A 23,462-nucleotide genomic window follows, 5' to 3' on the forward strand; every position below is an offset into this window, starting at 1 on the left:
AGGCTACCACCTAATGTGGCTTTCATTTAAAAATCACAGAGAAAAGAAAATCAAATAAGAATTATATTAAATAAGATGCCATTTTAATCATAGGAAATACAAACAGTAGAAAATATGGGTTATGTGTTGCTCTTACTGGGCAATTAGTGAAATTAAACAAAATAACAGAATATACTGAAAGCTGAAGGAGATCCCATGTAAATGTATTATGGGTTTACATAGCACAAATAACAGTACGTAACAATGGTACATTATTATAAGTGTTGTTGTCACTTGACAGATACCTCAGAGATCAACTCACCATGTGTCAAATTTAAATGTTCATGGTGTTCAGGTCTTCAGTTCACAATGAATACAGCTTAATGCAATTATTTGTATCATAACTTAGAAAAAAATACAATATCTTTATGTATAAAAAACACATTTACGTTTATACGATTATTCGTTTGCATGAACACATTTTTGTATCAAATAAGATGAATCGTAAAGCGGGTTCTGCCGGGTCGCTCGCTAAACTTGGTCAAAGTCTTTCTAGCAAGTCAGTCCACTGTCGGCCATCTTTGGAACGCTCCCGGTAGACTATTTCCAGTCATAAAAGTGCAGCTCCTATCTATTTGAATTGGGGTACACCGAAATTTTCAAAAACAGTCAGTCAAGATTACGATCAAAAAATATATTTCAAATTAGCAATAAAATCTGTTAATATTGGAATCAAAAATTGTGCTTCTTGAGCTCATATTACGCTAAACCACGCAATTTTCCCGGCTTGTTTAGCTAATGCGCACGCGCATTTTAGAGTTGATTGACAGGTGATGTCTGTATCTAAAAGGTGATTGGCTCTTTTAACTGTAAGGCGGGACTTCCTTTCTACATCCGTTGACCGTTGGCGCTCAGAGATTAATAGAAGTTGCTCATCTCTACTAAATAAACTCTGCTAACGGTCAACAACTAGCGTCCAACAGTAACTCACCGTTTGCGGAAACAATACAAATGAATGCGGAGAGACGTAAACTAACACCTACCTGTCGCAAAATTGTCCGTTTCTTGTCTTATAAAACAGCAATTTTATTGTAGTAAACTCCACATATAGTTCACGCCAAAAGGATTGTTTAATGTAAATCATGTGGAAGATTAGCAGACAAAGGGACAATTTATTAAGTGATTAGCTATGATTAAGATTAAGTGAAGCTTCTCCTCCATAGACATCCATAAAAAAACGGCCTCTTGTCTCCTCTTCAGAATGTCTGTTTGACAGCCGCGTGCTATTTTATGCTAAGCTTGTAGGTTCCCTTAGTAGAAGGGCTGTGTTGTAAAAACACAGCTCTGTCAAGCCCTTAGCCTGCGCGAGGAGCACCAGTTTCAGTACAGACACTGTGCTCCCTGATTTAGTAACTCAAGTTTCTATGGTCTTGTCTCAGTGCAAAACTTATGGATTTGTGTTGGTGGTCATGTCTGATTCTCGCAGGGATCGGAGTTTATTTACTAACGCAACTCATTCGCTTCATCTTCGCTGACGCTGATCTGACTTTATTATGGGCGGCCAAAGTCGGCAACACACCAGGTAAAACGAATCCTTTAGAAATTAATGTGCATTTCAGTTTGCTTTGAGTGAATAAGTGTACAGATCTATTAAGCCGGAAGTAGCCTACTAAAGGTTTAAGAGATTTATGTACTCCTTCCCAGCTGTCTGGCTATTTATGCAATAAAGTAAAGATTGTGAATTTTGCACTCTGTGCAACTGTGACTTTTGTCTGGTTGGCTGGTTAATATAAAACAATACAGTTTCGGTGGTGTGTGGAGGTCAATCATACTCAAAAACAGGAGAATACTGTATCAGACTGTTTAAAGCTACACTGTTACTTTTGGCCCTCTAGTGGTTAAAAAATAAAACTGCGTGTGCCTTGCGGAAGAACATTGTTTTGGTGGTGGTACAGCTCTGCTCCTCTGCGCAAATGAATGTGGTTTGAGGTACGGTGTACACATGGTTACAGGACATCTTATCTATTAAGACAAATAAATAATTAATGAAAGGAAAAGACGGATATCTGAAAACATGTCATCTGAGCAGATAAGTGCCATATCTTATGCTGTTGTTTTTATTTATTGGAAGCATTGATGTTTTGAAATAAATGACATTACAAAAGTTAAACGTTCATTAACATTAGACATAACGATTGCTAGTCTGATAAGGTCAAACGTTGTAAAGTTTTTATAACTCAGGGTATTCTGGCCAAATAGACCACGGCAGTGACTCATTTATAGATTGTCATTGTTATCAACCAGTGGTCAACATCATTTCAAGACTCACATGTCCTTGGCAAGCCTAGGACTAAAGGATTTATTTATATAAATGATTGCCGTTATAAATAAAATACACATTTGTGCTAGCAAGTGAAAAGTTCTGCACCGATTACATTGTAATTATTGTATTTCACTACATACACTCACAGACGTGTGTGTGTGTGATTACACAATTATACATAAACCATATCAATAAAATATCTTAACTGTTGAGTAAGGAAAAAAAACATCTCTGGGTCGCTATTAAATGCTTTCAGATCTCAGAGTTGTCGCCACCTCTGAAAAGCCAAGCCGATGTTGATTCAGGTTTTATTACGGACTCTGTCGCTTTCCATTTTTGCTTGTAGACTCTGCTCTGTTCGGGGTTTCTTTGTTTTTACAAAGTGATTCCCTTGAGGTTTGCCGTTTTGAATGATCCATGGTCAATTTTTCTCATTCGTTGTGACAACAAACTTTCAGCTTCAGCTACTCTCCATACGTACAGTAGCCGGATCTTATTTTCTCAGTGTACGGATATGACGTGACACGCATGGGCGAATGACGTATGTATGCAATTTCCCACGTAATCCGTCCCAACAGCTCTAAAATATAAATAGTTATTATAGGTTTATCAAAGTGTATTTTGGTAAAGACATGATTTGGAAGATGGATTTTTGTTGCACTCTCTCATTCATAACATTTTATAAAAAAAAGAAAAAGTAACAGTGTAGCTTTAACTGATTAGTTAGACAGTTTAGTTGTTTCCTGCATTGTGAAGTGTCCTTGGGCATCTTGCAAAAGTGATATGTTGTAATAATATAGTTCATAAAAAGGAAAATCTTACCATTTACTTGTGCACATGTTGTTACAAACCTGTATGACTTCCTTTATTCCTAGGAAAACAAAGGGATATATTAGGCAGAATGAAAAAAGATGTACTGAAAGTGAATAGTGGCTGAGGCTGTTAGTTTGGAACAACATGAGGGTGTGTAAATGATAACAAAATTTACATTTTTGAGTGAACTGTTCCTTTAACACAAAGGCAGACAGTTCAATCCCAGGTGGTAAGTGATGCCATACTGTCACTAATATCACAATCCTGCCATTGCTGTACTTCAATTCACTGGATTTTACAGAGTCAAAGTTGCGAGGGAAAGTGGTTTGGATTACCGGAGCCTCCAGTGGCATCGGGGAAGAGTTGGCCTATCAGCTCGCGGCTCTTGGTGCTCGGCTAGTGCTGTCTTCCCGCAGAGAGAATGAGCTGGAAAGGGTAAAGCGCTCGTGCTTAGGTACGATCCACTCTGAAGAAGGCTTTTGACACTGGAGTAAACACTAAAACCCTTAGGGTACCTTAATTTCATGTCCCATCCCTCATATTGCTGTTAAATATGACCCTGAATGTGTGTACATAGAAGTAAGTACTAAAAGTATGATATTCATTGTGACCCACTGTGCTAAAAAAAAATTTTTTTTCATTGTGACCCACTGTGCATTTCTCTCTCTCTCTCTCTCTCTCTCTCTCTCTCTCTCTCTCTCTCTCTCTCTCTCTCATTAGAGCACTCTCTAAAGGATGAGGATATTCTTGTACTTCCACTCGATTTGATGGACCGGACATCGCATCAAGAAAAAACTGCTACAGTTCTGGAGCACTTTGGTGATGTAAATGCGATCTGTATTTCATAGCAGACCATCATAGTATTTCTCTCCTGTTTCTCTCATGAGCTTCAACATGAGTTTTTCTGACTGATTAATAATAAGTAAAAGTACAGTAAAATGGATTATAGGAAAAGTGGCTACAGAACTCCAGTGGTTTAATCCTATTAATGTCTTCTGAAGCAATCTAATCAATTTTGGATGAGAACAGACCAAAATATATCTCCTTTTTACTGTACATTTTGCCATTGCAGTCTCTAGGCACGATCATGATTTCAAGCTCAATTACATTTCCTAGTGCTTGGCATGCGCAGAGCACTTGTGGGTGCTCGGAAGTGTAATCAAGCTTGAAATCATGATCACCAAGCAAGGAGACTGCTGATGTCAAGATTTATAGTGAAAAAGGAGGTACATTTTTGTCTTTTCTCACCCAAAACCAATTGTATCGCTTCAGAAGACATTGATTAAACCACTGGAGTCATATGGATTACTTTTATGCTTCCTTTATGTGGTTTTTGGAGTTTCAAACTTTTGTTCACCATTCACTTGCATTGTATGGACCTACAGAGCTAAAATATTCTTCTAAAAATCTTTGTTTGTGTTCAGCAGAATAAAGAAAGTCATGCACATCTTGGTTAGCATGTGCGTGGAAAAATGATGAGAGAATATTCACTTTTGGGTGAACCATTTCTTTAAGGGGATGTTCAGAACAGGCACATTCTTGTGGTAAAAAAAAAAAAGCTAGATGCAGCACAACACATATAACTTAACGCAGGTGTCTCAAGACACGCTTTTAAAAGTTGACAAGCTTTTTTTACCTGACAAGTCATAAAAAAAAAAAAAAAAACATTGCGGCACTCCTGCACAAGACACTGAAAAAAACTGCAGGATGCGGCACAATGCTCAAATACCACTTTATATGGAAAAGACCACAGATAAACACACAAACAACCCCTTAAATGTGCACACAGTAATTTTTGTAGATACACTGGCAGCCAAAAGTTTGGAATAATGTACAGATTTTGCTGTTTTTCGGAAGGAAATTGGTACTTTAATTCACCAAAGTGGCATTCAACTGATCACAAAGTATAGCCAGGACATTACTGATGTAAAAAACAGCACCATCACTATTTGAAAAAAGTCATTTTTGATCAAATCTAGACAGGCCCCATTTCCAGCAGCCATCAATCCAACACCTTATCATTTTTTGGGGGGGATTTTCTCCCCTTTCTCCCCAAATTGGTATGCCCTTGTGGTGGTGTAGTGACTTGCTTCAATCTGGATGGCGGAGGATGAATCTCAGTTGCCTCTGCGTCTGAGACCGTCAATTCGCACATCTTATCACGTGGCTTGTTGAGTGCGTTACTGCAGAGACCTAGCGTGTGTGGAGGTTTCATGCTATTCTCTTCACACACAACTCACCACGCGCCCCACCGAGAGCGAGGACCATATTATAATGACCACGAGGAGGTTAACCCAATGTGACTCTACCCACCCTAGCAACTGGGCCAACTGGTTGCTTAGGAAGCCTGACTGGAGTCACTCAGCATGCCCTGGATTTGAACTTGTGACTCCAGGTGTGGTAGTCAGCATCTTGCTTGTTGAGCTACCCAGGCCCCCCCAACACCTTATCCTTGAGTAATCATGCTAAATTGGTACTAGAATATCACTTGCCATTATATCAAACACAGTTGAAAGATTTTTGGTTCGTTAAATGAAGCTCAACATTGTCTTTGTGTTTGTTTTTGAGTTGCCACAGTATGCAATAGACTGGCATGTCTTAAGGTCATTATTAGGTCAAAAATGGCAAAAAAGAAACAGCTTTCTCTAGAAACTCGTCAGACAATCATTGTTTTGAGGAATGGAGGGTATACAATACTTGAAACTGCCCCAAAAAAACTGAAGATTTCATACAAAGGTGTACACTACAGTCTTCATAGAAAAAGGACAACTGGCTCTAACATGGACAGAAAGAGATGTGGAAGGCCAGATGTACAACTAAACAAGAGGATAAGTACATCAGAGTTTGAGAAACAGACACCTCACATGTCCTCTGCTGACAGCTTCATTGAATTCTACCCGCTCAATACCAGTTTCATGTACAACAGTAAAGAGAAGGCTCAGGTGTGCAGGCCTTATGGGAAGAATTGCAAAGAAAAAGCCACTTTTGAAATAGAAAAACAAAAAGAAATGGTTAGAGTGGGCAAAGAAACACAGACATTGGACAACAGATAATTGGAAAAGAGTGTTATGGATCTTAACCCCATTGAACTTTTGTTGGATCAGCTAAACTGTAAGGTGCATGAGAAGTGCCCGACAAGACAGCCACATCTATGGCAAGTGCTACAGGAAGCGTGGGGTGAAATGTCACCTGAGTATCTGGACAAACTGACAGCTAGAATGCCAAGGATCTGCAAAGCTGTCATTGCTGCACATGGAGGATTTTTTCATGAGAACTCTTTGTAGTTTAAGAAGTTCTGAACATTTTTTTCAAATTATAATAGTAATTTTTCACATTATTAATGTCCTGACTATACATTGTGATCAGCTGAATGCCACTTTGGTGAATAAAAGTTCCAATTTCTTTCCATAAGAGCAAAATCTGTACATTATTCCAAACTTTTTGCCACCAGTGTATGTAATCTTGAACTTTCACTGAAACCTAGGAGTATGGATGCAACATTATTCAAACACAACAGCTTTCAGTTACCAGTGCCATTGTAGAAATTCACTTTTCACAGTCAGTCATGATCTATTTAATTAATGAGTCAAAGTGTCCAATAATAGGGCGGTTACTGAGATTAAGCGAGTAGTATTCGGCTGGTCACGTGATGCTAACATGGCTGCCCCCATGAAGGGACCCTCTGCATGTAGAATAAAACAGCCTTTATAAGGTTACTGATATGACTAAACTCTCAATCTCACATGAGTGGTCATGACTGTACATTTGTTTCAAAATGACTTAATTTCTGTAGGAGTAAAACTTTTCTAAAAAAAAAATGAGTGCACCTTAAACCCTTGTTTTACTAGACCAGATCGTATTAAACAACTATTTAATTTGGATTTACTAGTTAACATTTTTTAAATTGTGCACTGGTTTTAATCAACTGTTTTTATGTCTGTATCTGCATTCTCAGATAGATGTACTGATAAATAACGGTGGTCGGAGCCAGCATTCGCTGTGTATGGACACTGAAGTGGATGTGTATCAGGCACTTATAGAGCTTTCCCACCGTCTCTGTCACTAAGCAGGTGCTTCCCCACATGACTCGTCGTGGTACTGGTATCATAGCAACCATCAGTAGCGTCGTAGGCTTTGTAGGTGCACCGCTGGCAACTGGGTATTCAGCAAGTAAGCATGCAGTGCAGGTGAGAGCAAATGGCACAAAGTAGATTCTCAGACAATCTGCCTACCCTTTAAGTATATGAAGCAGGATTGTCTGTAAAATGCAAATTATGGTCATACAGACATAAAAATCACAAGTATGGACTGATTATGAAAGTTTCTGCAGGGTTTCTTTAACAGTTTGAGAACAGAACTCACTGATTATCCAAACATCACAATCAGTACCATCTGCCCTGGACCTGTAATATCAAGCATTGTTCAGAATGCATTCACTGAGGAGCTGAGCAAGGTACCTTAACAACAGCTCAAATTATTATTGAATAAGAACACTGTGTATTTCATTCAGGTCTTGCATTTTCATTTTCCTCTGGTTCTGATACTTTCTACTTGTTTCTCATTAGCCTGTGTCTTCAGCTGGTGATCAAACACATAAGATGTCAACAGAGCGCTGTGCCCACCTCATTTTGGTAGGTCTGGCCAACCATGTGAAAGAGATGTGGATTGCTCAACAGCCCTTTCTACTGTTCTGCTATATGTGGCAGTACACTCCCACTCTGGCCTGGTACATCACAAACATTCTTGGCAGAAAACGTGTGCAGAACTTCAAAGCAGGACTGGTGAGTACTTGCAGCATGGTGTACAGAATGAAAGAAGAACATGTCTTTGCCATCTGAGGAGCCCCCTTGTGTAATGAAAGGAAAAACAAAAAAACAGGCAGTTCTCCAGAGTCCACTACCTCTACTACATCTATAAAGTATGTTATCAAAATAAAGAAATGATAAAATGTAAACTAACATCCAGACAAGCAGATTATACTGGTCACAGAAACATTAACCCCAAACATGTTTCAATGGCATTTATGTTTTCATTCATTTTGCTCTTTTCTGAATCTTCTTTTTTATATATAAAGGATGCAGACTCTGCATACTTCACCAAGCCAAAGGTCAAGACTACCTGAACATTTAACTTCATCTTATTCTAAAGAAGCACTGATTTGTGAATTCCTGAACATTCATTAGCAGAAGGATCTGACTTTCAAAAATGAGCATCAGAATATTTTAACATATAATTAAATAAATATGAAAACACATTATGCTTGCTGTAATAAAGACAAATGTAATTGTTACGTTTTTTCTTTTTTTAGCTGTTGATGTATTCTGTACATTTTCAGTATTTAAAATGTTGTCCATCACTTATAAATAGAAATTCATAACCTTGAATTTTATGTGAACAAAAGGAGACCATTAAGGATTTATACAAAATATCTGTATTTCTCCTACACAAACATACATACAATTACATAGCCATACAAAGGCCAAGCCCAAGTAGGATGAACAAAGTTACAAGACGCAACTTACCTTAAGATCTTTTACACCAAGTGGTCAAATTTATATATAAAAAGTAAAACAAAAATTATTATTCATTACCATTCAAAATTGTAACCAAGGCACGTCCTTCAGATTTGACAAACTGGTTCATAAAAAGGGCAAGAGTTTTCTTGCCCTCCTTTTTGAGGTCTCTTGACGGAGCACACAGATGAAACGGAAGCTCATTGTGAGGTGAGAGTCAGTCAAGGACATCCAGTGGTTCCTCCATTTGTTGGTCCATTGTTGAGGAAATAGGATACAATTTTCAAAGAAAATAATAAATCTGAGCTCTGTGTCTGAATGAGTCTATGGTATGAATGTGTGGAGAGTCTTTTGCTAACCATCAAATAGATCAGTGTGATTTTAGGTGCACAGGTGTGTTCAAATAACATGTAATTTCATCCCAATTGCTGACCTCTGTGGAATCTTAGGAAGTATTATAGTACTTCTGCAATTTTAAACACTTCGTACTTGCAATAAAGTAATTAACTGTACCCTGTACAAAAAAGATGAAACATCTGACCTATTCCAACTGAAGTAATGACTTGAGGTGTCAAATTCCTGTGCTAATTAGCACCAGTTTTTGTGCTAAACTTAGGAGAGGTGTGGTTGAACAAATGAGACCAAAAGTGAAGATCATAAACAGCGTAAGTGTATTGGCAGCGATGAGTAGATGGGGTATCCCAGTGGTGGATCAGCTGCTTGAACGGTCAGGTTCCTCAGCATCACAGGATGGGCCTGAATGCTGTACCGCTCCTCATCGTCATTAGTGGCATAAAGCAGCTCCCAGGACAGGTTGGCCCACTGGCCCCTCACACCCTCTTCATTCAGAACTCCCACCTGAACAAGATTCTCCTGCAGGGACAACACACGGCTCGTATACGTCCCCTATGAAAAAAGAGAGAAAATGTAAACAAGTGTTTTTTGTCAATTATAATATTATAATTTTAATATTAATAAATACAATTTTTGGGGGCCTGGGTAGCTCAGCGAGTAAAGACACTGACTACAACCCCTGGAGTCGCGAGTTCGAATCCAGGGTGTAAATTCAATTTAATAAATTAATGTTTTGGGGGCCTGAGTAGCTCAGCGAGTAAAGACACTGACTACCAACCCTGGAGTCGTGAGTTCAAATCCAGGGTGTGCTGAGTGACTCCAGCCAGGTCTCCTAAGCAACAAAATTGGCCCGGTTGCTAGGGAGGTTAGAGTCACATGGGGTAACCTCCTCGTGGTCACTGTAATGTGTTTCGCTCTCAGTGGGGCGCGTGGCAAGTTGTGCGTGGATGCCGCGGAGAATGGCGTGAAGCCTCCACACGCTATGTCTCCGCGGTAACGCACTCAACAAGCCACATGATAAGATGTGTGGATTGGAGTCAACTAAGATTCGTCCTCCGCCACCCGGAGTCACTACGCCACAACGAGGACTTAGTGTGCATTGGGAATTGGGCATTCCAAAAAGGGAGAAAAAAATAAATAAATTACATTTTTACTCAAGGAAAAAGACAACAAATGAAGGCATCTATAACGAATGTTTCCAACAAATCTGTCGTCACTGAAAGTGAAATTGCATGATGTGACAATCATAATGGATTTGATGTTTAATATACCATTGTGTGAAGTGAGATTACAGACCAATGAGATTTCAGTGTGGGCGGGGCTACACAGCATAACAGTAGAGAAATGTGAACTACCTGACAGTTTGGTTAGGACAAAACATTGAACTTTACATTGAATAGATAATCTTAATTGTGTCGTGTTTGGTTAGGACATGGCGTCACAGTTAAGTTTTTGGTAGCCATGCCTATATCACAAGGGATATGGGAGTTGTTACCATGGTGAGGTCATGTCCAAGAGAGAATAGGAAGGGCTTCTCCTGTATAACACTGTCTTGCCAGCTGCGGTCAGTTACCAGGCCAATAAACCAGTTGTCATGGTAATCCTGTAAAGTTGTGTAGAGTTCATCCAGACTCTCTACTGGACCAAGAGATGCCTGGTCTACCAACAGTTTTACACTGTACCTACAAATACAGAGCAATTTTACATAAAACATAAAATAATAAACATTTCTAAGCCTTCACAATTTGTTGTGAAATGAAGGGAAAACCACCCGATAACTCTTTGAGCCCTTCTACAATACTTCATATATGGAAATGTGTTCTGAATCTTTCATGTGTGCAAGTCCCTACTGTTACCTGAAAGCCCTGAGTGTGAGCTGATGCAGCTCTTTATTGGCTCGGAGCCACTCAAGTCCCTCGGTCCAGGGACCGTCCCCACAGTACAGCCTGAACAGCAAATTGGGGCTGAACACCTGAGCATCTGCCCCCAGTGCCACACAGCATGACAGCACCACCTGGGTATATAGTTCCCTCAGGGCACGGTCCTCCTGCAAACCCTGTGTCACCTGCTCAAAGTCTTTTTCCGCAAACCCCTCCACCACCAGCTGGGACAAACAGAAGCAGAACCAGGCCTCTGGGAAGCAGGGTCGCAGAACCTGGAGCCTGGAGGAAGATAAGGGGGCGGTCCGCCAGTCCATAGGCAGAGAGAAGTGTTCTGAGTGAGGGCTTGTGAAGTGGAGAGGATGGGAATTGCACGGGATGGTGGTCGAAGTGAGAGCAGGGAAGTTATCTTTCCCTTTATCCACGATTGGCAGGCCAAGCCCCAAACCCAGACCCAGAGGCCTGAGGGTGGGGAGAGAGGACAGGGCCATGCTCTCATACAGGCTGTGGATTTCTACCGAACCTGGCAGAGACACTCCCAAACCCAACTCTGTCTGCCCTTCATCTGTCCGCATCATCATTCTCATCGGCCGCTGCACAGGCACTGGGCCAAAAAGATCATCCTCATCTGACCAATCAGCAAAGGATGAGAGGCTGGAACTGTCCTGCACCCTCAAATGAGATGAAGAGGAGCATTCAGGATGCACTTGAGAGTCCATGCCAACTTTAACCACTGACGGACCTGGCTCTGTGGGAACGGGATGCTGGGAGCTTTGCGACTTACGTCCAGAGGTCTGTAGAGACTGACTTTTAATTTGGTGAGCACCACAAGTAACATCCTGTACACAGTACCGCAACAAAATCCAGACAAGTGTTTTAAGAAAGTCAGAGTTTAGCTGATGCAGGTGGTCAGGCGAGTCGATGATGCCTGTTAGAACATTCTGGGCATCAGAGTAGACCCTGACGGGTAACATTGAACAGGGGGTAAGGACATTACCCCAGTTAGGGTTCAATAGTTGGAAACACTGGCCAGGACGTTCCACGTGATCGAACGCTCCTTCAAAAACTTCATCCACTCGCCGAGCCTCCACTGTGTGGCACGATGTTTCCTGTAGTTCCAAACCCTGCCGTGAAACAAGACAGCCAAAAGATTCATCCGTTCAGAATAACAAACAACAGAAGAAGAAAAAAGAAAAAAAAAATCACAACCTGGTAGCATGTACATGCCCAAATGTAATATATGTACTACACTCACTGAGCACTTTATTAATAACACTATGCTAATACTGGGTATGGCCTCCTTTTGCTCTCAAAACAGCCTCAACTCTTCATGGCATGGATTCCACAAGATTTTGGAAACATTCCTTTGAGATTCTGGCCCGTTTTGACATGATTGTATCACGCAATTTCTGCAGATTTGTCAGCTGCACATTAATGCGGCGAATCTCTCGTTCTACCACATCCCAAAGGTGTTCTATTGGATTCAGATACGGTGACTGAGAAGGTCACTGAAGAAAAGTGAACTCATTGTCATGTTCATGAAATCAGTTTGAGATGACTTTTGCTTTGTGGCATGGTGCATTATCATGCTGGAAGTAGCCATTAAAAGATGGGTAAATTGTGGCCATGAAGGGATGCACATGGTCAGCAACAATCCTCAAATAGGCTGTGGCATTCAAGCGATGATTGATCACTATTAACAAGCCCAAAGTATGCCTAGAAACTTTCCCACAACATTACACCACCGCCACCAGCCTGGAATGTCGACACAAGGCAGGTTGGGTCCATTGATTCATGCTGTTGGTGGCAAATTCTGACACTACCATATGTGTGCCTCAGCAGAAATCAAGATTCATCAGATCAGGCTACAGTTTTCCAGTCTTCAACTGTCCAGATTTGGTGAGCCTGTACCCACTGCAGCCTCAAGCTTTCTGTTCTTGGCTGACAGAAGTGGAACCCGACGAGGTCTTCTTTTGTTGTAGCCCATCCTCCTCAAGATTCAACGTGTTGTGCATTCTGAGATGCTATTCTGCTCACTATAAGGGATTACTCGAGTTACCGTAGCCTTTCTGTCAACTCGAATCAGTCTTGCCATTCTCCGTTGTCCTCTCTCATAAACAAAGCATTTCCATCCACAGAACTGCATCTCACTGGATGTTTATTGTTTTTGGCATCATTCTGAGTAAACTCAACAAACTCTGTTGTGCATGAAAATCCCAAGAGATCATCAGTTACAGAAACACTCAAACCAGCCCGTCTGGCACCAACAATCATGCCACGGTCGAAATCACCCATTCTGATTGTTGATGTGAACAATAACTGAAGCTCCTGACCTGTATCTGCATGATTTTATGCATTGCACTGCTGCCACATGATTGGCTGATTAGACAATCGCATGAATAAGTAGCCGTACAGGTGTTCCTAATAAAGTGCTCAGTAAGTGTATATAGCAATGTATTTGCTTATTTCAATCCAAAGGCAAGAAAGCAGGTGTACCTTGATATTGACAGTGCAGTAGCCATAGCCTCTCTCTAGAATGGAAATCCACAGAAGACGACCCTGGAAGCGGCCAAGATAATGAGACCCAGGACAACAAGAACCTACAGCCAGTCATAAACACATCAAACCATTAATATAACTTCAGTCCATAGTGCTGCATAAATATAAAGCACATTTCATTAAAACAACAGCAAAAGTGAGCTGATCTAAGCTGATCTTACTCACCAAATGCACCATTAGCGAGAGCTGGTCTGATAGCCAATGCCAGTCTTTTGCAGAGCTGCTGATAATATACTGAGTCTGGGCAAGGGCAGGAAGTGCCCGGGGTGCCCGGCCACGAGCGCAGTGGCCTTGGAAAGCCCACCAGGAACACAGGTAGTGTGAAGAGAGGAAGGAGAGGGGCAGAGAGAAGGGCAGAGAGAGCCACCACGGCCAGCAGCAGTGGACACAGAGCCATGTTGAGTGCCAGCAGAGTGCCCGCTGACTGACGACGCTGTTTACTCTCCGTCCAGGAAGTGATCAACACCGTAAGGGCGAAACTCATCTTACACACAAACTGAGACACACGATTCACAATCAGAGAGACCTGGCAAAGGATGGAAAAGAAAACAGCGCAGCTCAATTTAGGTATGTTACTTGTAACAGTAATGTATTCATAAATATAGTATTTTTCATATTTAAGACGTAGCCTCTAACAAAACCTAGTAATCTGCCTCCTTACTACCATGGAACCTCAGTAACTGTAGTAACTGATTTGAAATGCTCTGCTCCATTATTGGCCACCCACCCACACCACACAAATAGGACTCCTTATTGAGAGACATGACTAATGCTCACAGTTGATTCCAATGAAGTTCAGAGTAAGCACATGTTAATTTCAATAAAATTTAGCATTTGCACATGTTGCTAAGCTAATGACGCGATACTCTATTAAGCATACAAAATACATAGCACACACATACTGAGGGATATAGTCCATTTTTAATAGATGAAACTATTTTTTCTGATACCTGTCAGAATTAAATGAAATATACGTTTATTTGTAATCAACATTTCTCTTATCTACGTTTCTTATATTAGATGAAACTTTCCACTGAGTCCATTCCAATGCACACTGGGATTGCCTTATCAATGTAAAATACTGGTACTTGTGACACGTAGCTTTTCAGAACAGAGCCCTAATGTAGCACTACGACTCACCAAAATCAGCTGCACTTCAGTGCCCAACTCATGCCAGTGTGTTACCCTGTGTCCCCCGGCAAGTCTGATGATCACCACCACCACCATCTGAAGCAGAGCAGACTCAGAGCTTTGCCACACCTGTCATACAAAATCCAGGGGTCAGGGGTCAAGGGCTTTTGGTAAAATAGTGCTGTTTATGTCCTCAATGCTTTAAGCTGGTTTACTGGAAAAATGTCATACCACCCTGAATGCTCGCGTGAAGCCAATAGCGAGAGAGGCCGTGTGCAGCTTCTCAAGAGACTCATCCACAGACAGGAACGCAATCATCGCCAACGGACTCACTGCAAAGCCAGACATGGACACACACTTAAAATTACACACATCAATCCATTGGTGGACCGATATGGGGTTTTATGGCTGATACCTAGAGAACAGGTTGGCAGACAATGATAATAATAAATAATAAATAAATTTAATGGCAGCAAAAGAGATGAGACTTATTTACTCAAAATTCACAAAAAACTTTTTTTTAAACTGAACATTTTTATTATTCATAGACGAGGCTGTTGGTAGATTTAAAAAAAAAAATAATATTTTGTGTATTTTACTAACAAGGGATAGCTGACACTTCTTTTTATTGGTCAAGTGGACATAGTTATCAGACGATACAGTGCAAACGTCTCCTCACCCATGTTCAGCAGGATTCTCCAGATGATTCCTGCAACACGTAGGCCACGTGTCTTCCTTCTGAAAGCCTGGGCTGTCGTGACTCGTTTGGGGTAAAGTGGGTTAAGCATGGTGCCTCCCAGCACACATGCTCCTTGGAGCTCTCTCAGCAGACGAGTGATCAGAAACAGAGCAATAAGGAGCCAGCCTATCACCTCCTGTGGGCATAGAGGTACCACAGTAGACCCCCACTGCTCTATAGAGTTCACACCTAATGTCAGGTTTCCTGAGTTGGGGTATAGCTGATGAAGGAGTCCTGCCTCAGTCAAGGCCCCTATTATGAGCAGCAGGGAAAGAGGAAGCCCCCACCAGCCCAGACCCAAAGTTGGAGAGCCCCCCTTCACCAGCACCAGCAGCTGGGTCAGGTCCTGGCTGAGGAGGTAACCCATGGCAACAGTGAAGAGGACCACGCCCAGGGAGGAGGGAATGAAGAAGGTACATATGGCAACACACGCAGATGAAAAAAACATCACCATCAGCCTGATGGAGAAAAGAGAAGCAAAGAATCAGAGATAGTAATGTACGGTCAGTACAGTGAGACTCATTTATCAACAAGTACAACAAGGTTTAAAGGTGATAAGGGTAATTTGTTTAGATGTAAATATACTTGGGGTAATGGGGTAAGATATATGATAGCAGCCAGACTGCAAGTGCAGTGGTGCTTTGTATTTATGTATGTGCACTCTTTATGCTTATGCTCATCTTATTCACAGACGCTTGTTACAGCGCTCTGTTCATCTGTGACAGTTCCACTGTATAACTTATGAAATGTGAACACAACAATGGGAACAGGTAACATCATACAGATCGATTAGACATGAGTCAAAATGTTATAAAAGTCTCAACTCAAAATACGACAAGCACATTCGTTTCACTCACAAACAAGGTGTTTTAACCATCTCGAGTCACTCTGAGAGAATTATTTCAAGATCTATACACTGTGTTGGGTTGTATTTGGGCTTGTTTTAATTGCACTGCTGTGCAGAAAGTAACTATATGCTAGTTTTCGCATTCTGTTTATGTTTCATGAAGTTATACGCAAAACATTTTGCCCAAGTAACGTAACATACATGTTTTTTCGTTTATTGCCTCATGAAACAAACAGAATATGGGAAATGGCTTGTTGTCACTTATAGCAGATGACTAAAACCAGCCCCAAATCAACGTAACAAGGTGCAGAGATGTTGAAATAATCCTCACAGAGCAACATAAGCTTCGCTCTCACTCACACAGACATGTTGTGTGTGCGCACACACTGTCACTTGCGGCTGCCCGAGTCCCTGCTGAAGGAAGGAAGCCGCAGGCAGTCAGAGATTCTCAGCCGCAAGCAAATAAACCGTAACAAATTATCTGCAAAAATATCTGCGGTCATTTCATTATCGGTGCAATAATATTTTGATTTTCCTGGTTATCAGCCAATAATACATCAGCCGCCAATATATCGTGCATCCCTATAAATAACACTAAGTTATAAGTGGCTCTGTGGCACTATCAAAATATTGCTGTATTTGTTTAAACATCCTGACCAGCCCGGCCTACCAACATTGGTTCAACCAATGGTGTGAGTTTGGGGCCAGTGAGTGATGGGTATGTGCTAACCTGATGTTGGTTGACATGGCTGACCCTCCCAAGCCATGCACCAAGGTCTGTTCCATGGACCACAGCAGAAGTGCATCCAGCGGAGAGAGCATTCCCAAAGCCCAAAGCACTGGCAGGGCCACAAACAACACATGAAGCACCTGGGCTGCTGCCTGCAATTCCACCACACCAAATCCTGAAAGCCTGTAGAGGAGAGATACACTGAGACCTGGGAGATGAGATGTATCTGCACTTCAGCTGAATGCTGAATCCTGGCATTCATACACAAACATTAAAGATGCTGTAAAGCCAAACACACACTATACGACTTGCAGTTGGCACCCTGCGACTGGTCAACTACAAGACCATTCGTTCCCGACTGAGGCCCTGTGTACACCTGGAATTAAGATACATTTTGGGAGATCGATCACAAGTGTACAAGCGAGACACATCACCGTTACACCTAGTTGTCTCTTTTGACCACTTGTGTTTGGATTTTGAGGAGAGATTATATAATTTCATGAGGACATACAGCAATCATTACATCAGTGTATTACTGAATGATAATAAAGTGCAAAAAAGCAATAGAATGTGTATGTACATGCATTTGCTTTTTTTCTCTCCCCTTTTCTCCCCGATTTGGAATGTCCAATTCCCAATGCGCTCTAAGTCCTCATGGTGGCGTAGTGACTCACCTCAATCCGGGTGGCGGAGGACGAATCTCAGTTGCCTCCGCATCTGAAACCATCAATCCGCGCATCTTATCACGTGGCTTGTTGAGCGCATTACCGCGGAGACATAGTGCGTGTGGAGGCCCACGCTATTCTCCGCAGCATCCACGTACAGCTCACCACGCGCCCCACTGAGAGCGAGAACCACACATTATAGTGACCACGAGGAGGTTACCCCATGTGACGCTACCCTCCCTAGCAACTGGGCCAATTTGGTTGCTTAGGAGACCTGGCTGGAGTCACTCAGCATGCCCTGGATTCAAACTCATGACTCCAGGGGTGGTGGTCAGCGTCAATACTCGCTGAGCTACCCAGGCCCCCCCATGCATTCTCTTTTTAAAATTTTCCAATCATACAGAAAATTAGACAAATCTCAAAACAGTTTGGACCGTTACAGCTGCCTTTAGCATGGTCCCATTTCAAATGGATCGCCCAAATCGCATCTTGAAATTACAATAGCAAAATTAATTAAAAAACTTGGGCAGTTTATTCGTGATAACATGTGAACAAGGAATGTCATAAAATAGCGATATATCGATTATTGATCGGCACGTTATTTTATCTATATATTTTTGAGGCGTCGATATTGTAAAATTAGCCGGCATTTAAATTAGAATCCTAATTTGCATGCTTTCCAATTCATTCAATTGGTCTCTGTATAAATGTCTGGTGTAATAGCGTTGGGAGACCACAAGAGGGTGATATAGCATTTACTGAAGCAGGTCACAATCACGATAACACAAACACACATACACAGGACAAGACGATGCAGCACAGCAGATGGCAGCCCAATGTCATGAAGGTTTTTGTACTTTTGTAAGTTGATGAGTTTGCAGGTTAGTGTATGAAACTGGTGTGACTGCGCAAACTGAACGATTAAAAATGTTGATGTTATTATGCAATTTCTCTGTGTTTAGCCTTGAATAGGTCTTTCATTCAAGCTGTCAAACCACAAAATGACATATTTGTAACTAAAAATACATTGTGTAGGCTATATAAAAGATACATATACACAATATATCATCCAGTGATGGCTAGAGTAAATACTGTAATCTCTGTCCTTTGATAATGAATTGGGTCGAATTTAATGGAAAACTATGTGAGTTGTGCTCCGTGGCACTTCAGAATTTTGACACAGAGTGTTGGAGGTGTGTGTGTACCTTTGTAGAAAATAAGTGTTTTGAATTTTAGAACTCGGCATGTTGTCTGCCAGATACGTCCGGTGTCCCTATAAATTACCCTGCCGCTCACACTTGACCAAAGTTGTGTTGAGAAAATGTTTGAAAAGATAAAGGCTATTGTGCAACGAGCAACCGAATTTATATCTGAGAAAAAAAATCCAGATATACATCGTTAAAATCTTCCGGTTATCGATGCATGTAAAAGGCATCGATCCCAAGCCTAATGTCAACAAACATGAAATAATTGCTCGTGCCCATTTTTGCGTGTCTTTGCAAAGGGAAAAAATTATGAAAATAGACAGCGGGCAGGGAGACGCATTTTATTTTATAATTATTTTTTGTTTCCTGCTTTCCAATACCTTGCTCTCCTCTTGCGCTCTCTATATATTTAATTGGCTTTGGCTCATTGTCATCTCTTGTTCTTCGGTACAGTGCACACACCTGACAATAAGATGTCTTCATGTTAAGTTGGTGTGAAATCTGTCATTGTGTCTGCAACTAGTCGGGGCGTGTCAAACATCAAAGAAGACGAGCTTGAGTCATGTAATGTGCACTAGGATTAAGCGATACACTGAGGCTAACATTCTGCCTTAAATCTCCTTTTGTGTTTCACAGACAAATGTAAGTCATACAGGTTTGGAACAACCAGAGGGTGAGTAAATTATGACAACAGTTCAAAAGGGAGATCTGATCTTATCCAGACCAGACACACCAATCGTTCTCACAAAACTCTCTCATTTACTAGACAGTATCTTGCATACATGGTCAGAAATGAGTGGTAAATTAAGGGATTTGTAGTCTTTTTACCTCAAAGCCAGGTCCACAGCGATGAATGCGACTATGTAGAGCGGTCTGGTGAGCGGTGTTATTTCATAAGTGTCCTGCGGTTGAAAAGTGGCTGTTTCAGCAGCAGTGTTGACAATGAGCGAGTACTCCCCAATACAGACAGTCACCCAGCTCAGGGCAAACAAAGGTACAACCGCACCACGTCCCGCTCCTGTGTGCCCATACAGGCTGCTTAGTCTGTCTGGCAGCAGATACCAGGTGGACAATCCACACAGTGCTCCGGCAAGCAATGTATGCAGCACTACATTACCCATAAACCTCTTTCCTGGCACCACGAACTGTACTGTCTCAGGGGCCACGCAGTGTGTAAACTCCACCTCTTCCTCGTCTGCAAGGATGTTATTGGCAGCTGGCAACCTTTGCACCATCCCTGTCCTACGTGCCATACACCTTGCCAGTCCCTGAACGGTGGCAGCAAAACCCAACATGAGCATACCGGAAACAACGCCTGCTTGAGCGTCATCCAGCACCCTCAGCTGGTACAGGAGGGTCCCGATTCCTCCCAACAGCCATGGGGTCAGGAATAACACCAGCTGGTGCACATAGACATACGGTGGAGCGCAGTAGCCAAGTTTCAGCCTCGGCCCCCCCAAGACAGTCTGCGGGAAGCGCTTCCAGAAGAACTCCTGCTTGTAGTCGTTGAGCAGGGGCACATCAGGCCCCATGGTGATGAACACAGCAGGGTGGGGACTGACTCAGTCATCTCCCCCCAGATGCTTCAAAACACACAGACATACCCCATCCCGCTGACAATGAGTCACTGAAAATATGCACAAACACATTAAATCAATGTCATTTCATCTGGCATGGAAAGACATGAAGAGTTTACCATTTAAACAAAAGCACATTTCAATAATAATCTCTCTTGTTTGCATAAATATGTAAATTCACAATGAACTCGAAGCATTTGTGTATTCAAACATTTGATTCACACTTTACCTGTCTGTTGAAGTCATCATGAGCAAAATAGCATGCAGACAGATGATCACATCCCAAATAAACAGAATGTCTAGAAGGTGATCTATAGAGGCAAATCAACATAAAACAATGGATTATGCTCTCTTATCCTCCGATGTTATGATTCTTATGCAGTAATGTTGTGGTTGAGTGTCTTGTCATCTGTTCACATGCTAACACTGCAGCTATGACAACCAGCAACAAACATGAACCTAACAACGAGTTTAAAGACCATTACAATGTTCAAACACACAGATCTGATATCATATTACATGATAATATCGTCCTGGTTTCCCCCAAACACAGCAGATAAAGAGGAGAGGCGAGGACAAGGCTTTAAACGGGTTAGCTCGGCTAGCGTTAGCAGCTCGTGTTTGGGTTCAACAAAGGCGGTTTATTTATTACATTGCAAAAATATTTAATACAAAACCGTTTCAGTGTTTAACATCACCTACCTATAGTAGTCACGCCGGTGAAGCGCTGAAGGTTGGGTAGATGGGTTTGTTTGGGGTTAAAGCGGATCCGCTATCCATCATCGCTTCTGCTAATGCGGCAGTTGCGCAATGCGGCCTGTAGGGCGGCACTACTAGACGACACGTATGTATAGATAGATAGATAGATAGATTTGAAGCTCCAAAAATCACATAAAGGCAGCATAAATATAAATTTACTATAAACTATAAATCAATTTATTTATAAATTTTACTATAAAAATTTACTATAAATCTCCACTTTCATATTCACTTTCTGAAAGTGAAAGTAAAAGTGGAGATTTATTGTGGAAAAAGGATTTAAATATTGATTTGTTTCTCTCCCAAAGCAATTGCATTGCTTCAGAAGACATATTTTAAATCACTGGAGTCATATAGATTGCTTCTATGCTGCCTTTATGTGATGTTTGGAGCATCAAACGTCTGGTTACCATTTACTTGCATTGTATGGACCTACACAGCTGAGATATTCTTCTAAAAATCTTTGTTTGTTTTCAGCAGAAGAAAGAAAGTCCTACACATCTGGGATGGCATGAGGGTGAGAAAAAACTTTTCTCTTTTTTTACTGTAGAATTTTTACATTCTTTTAAGGTTAAAGTTACAGACAATTTTTACAGTGTAGATAGACAGACAGACAGACAGATAGATAGATAGATAGATAGATAGATAGATAGATAGATAGAATACAAATCATATACTATTTCTATAATAACCATATGCACTATTTATATAAATTAATTATAGAAATACACAATTATGAGTAAAACCCTAGTTAATGATAAGTCTGTCACTAAAGATTTCAAGCAACTGCTGATATACAGTATCTGCTTATATCTGCTTAAGTTATTATGGTTTTGTGTCATGATATATATTGATATCCTGGCACAATTGCCAACAGTATGTATAATTATGGACAGAACAAAATCATATCATCAGAATCTTTAAAGCAAATGAATCAAAGGCATAAGTTTATGCCAAAATAAATGAAGCATTTTTAAATCACACTCCAGTAATAACAGTTTTAGAATTGACATTTCATTATATTTACAGACTCTTGGCAAGTTTTCTTGTCAGTCAACAGCAACAGCCAAAAAGAAAGCAACCAGTAAAGAGGAAATGTTGCAAGACAGCTACTATATCTCCATCTTCTGTTAAGCAGAGCTCGGACCACACATTGTGCTCTGTTTTATTTCCACAGCAGGTCCAGCATTCAATTCAAAAGCATTCAATCTGCCCTTCCTTTCTCATTTTCTTCACATTTTAATATATCTTCTTTTCATTCTGTCAGTTTTGGTTCTCTCCCTCTGTCTCTCCACCTCACCAACACCCCCCCCCCCCCCCTCCCATTATACTCTAGAGGAAAACAGGAAGAGAATTACCCCGAGCTCTGATGACAGTTGTTTACTGAACACATTATGTGTGTGATTGCCTTTGAATTTCTCCAAACAGTGAATTTTCAGCTGTGCTGCTAAACTGCCCTCATAATACAGCCCACTGCAAATAAACATCAGGGTAAAACCTCTGTTCTCTTTTCAGTGTCACAGTCTGACACAAATCATTGTTTGCCATAGCTGAAACGAGAACTATTGCACCTCAGAAATTCAGAGTGGCCTTTTACTTCCTAGAGCAAGGCTGATTGCAAAACTCTGAACTGTGTGTGTAAGATGTGTTTGTCCTAAAAGGAAAAATAGACACAAATGTTCAAGAGCAGATAGCTGATGGTGTATCTTACAAATGAGCAGGCATTTGTCTTCATCCGTTGTCATGTAAAATTGTATACAAGGTTTATTACTACAACTAATAATTCTATAATAATTCTAGCATTACACACAGAACGTTGGTATTACTCACTAGTACAAACCCGTTTTGCAGTTTTGATATTTGGTACTATTTTCACATTTCTTGACTTTTATATCCATATTTAGTTATATAATTGCATTTTCTCTTTAACTGCTTTTACCTTAATTTTTTAGTCTTTATTTTAGCCTCATTTTAGTTTCAATTTTCTTTATTTCATTCTATAGACCTTGCAGAAACATTTCATTGCCTGCAATTACTGCTGCATGCTGGATTATTGTGTATTTGATAAATAATCTTTGACTTGATAATTATTGTTATTATAGCTCTTGATTAATATATTGATTGACAGACTAATCCGCTTCAGTTGAGAATCAGTGAAACACACAACAACAAGGCCTAATGGGACTCCTTGGCCACAACCTTTTCAAGAAAGTTTTTAAAGAAAGTGTTTTTGACTAAGCCAAACCATTGCCTTTATAGTAAACCTCTTCACAGTAACATGTTTGAATTTTTAAAACAGAAGAGACTTTATATCATCAAATAAATGTAAGGAAAACAAAACCCCTTAAAGAGAGAGCTACAGTATAAACCAGGGAGCGATGTATGTAG

The 23,462-nt window shown here is 40.9% G+C and overlaps 1 protein-coding gene and 1 pseudogene across 2 annotated transcripts; one reads left to right on the forward strand and one right to left on the reverse strand.

The window, feature by feature from the left end:
• Positions 1 to 888: 888 nt before the first annotated feature.
• LOC127412075 (dehydrogenase/reductase SDR family member 7-like) lies at positions 889 to 8,403 on the forward strand (annotated as a pseudogene).
• Positions 7,775 to 22,332, reverse strand: pcnx4 (pecanex 4). 2 transcript variants are annotated; one of them, XM_051648114.1, is made up of 13 exons: positions 22,102 to 22,332; positions 21,018 to 21,148; positions 20,545 to 20,626; positions 19,567 to 20,365; positions 16,869 to 17,051; positions 15,232 to 15,749; positions 14,784 to 14,884; positions 14,562 to 14,681; positions 13,587 to 13,947; positions 13,359 to 13,462; positions 10,839 to 11,986; positions 10,478 to 10,664; positions 7,775 to 9,534 (listed from the first exon to the last, which is right to left on the reverse strand). In XM_051648114.1, exons 4-13 carry the CDS (start codon positions 20,268 to 20,270, stop codon positions 9,283 to 9,285), a joined length of 3,678 nt encoding a protein of 1,225 aa, XP_051504074.1. In that variant the 5' UTR covers positions 20,271 to 20,365; positions 20,545 to 20,626; positions 21,018 to 21,148; positions 22,102 to 22,332; the 3' UTR covers positions 7,775 to 9,282. The 2 variants fall into 2 exon arrangements, with proteins under 2 accessions (XP_051504074.1, XP_051504075.1); XM_051648115.1 differs by lacking the exon at positions 20,545 to 20,626 and having other exon boundaries at positions 21,018 to 22,332.
• Between the last annotated feature and the right edge of the window lie 1,130 nt (positions 22,333 to 23,462).

This window comes from Myxocyprinus asiaticus, chromosome 21 (assembly GCF_019703515.2).
Source record: "Myxocyprinus asiaticus isolate MX2 ecotype Aquarium Trade chromosome 21, UBuf_Myxa_2, whole genome shotgun sequence".
NCBI lineage: Eukaryota > Metazoa > Chordata > Actinopteri > Cypriniformes > Catostomidae > Myxocyprinus > Myxocyprinus asiaticus.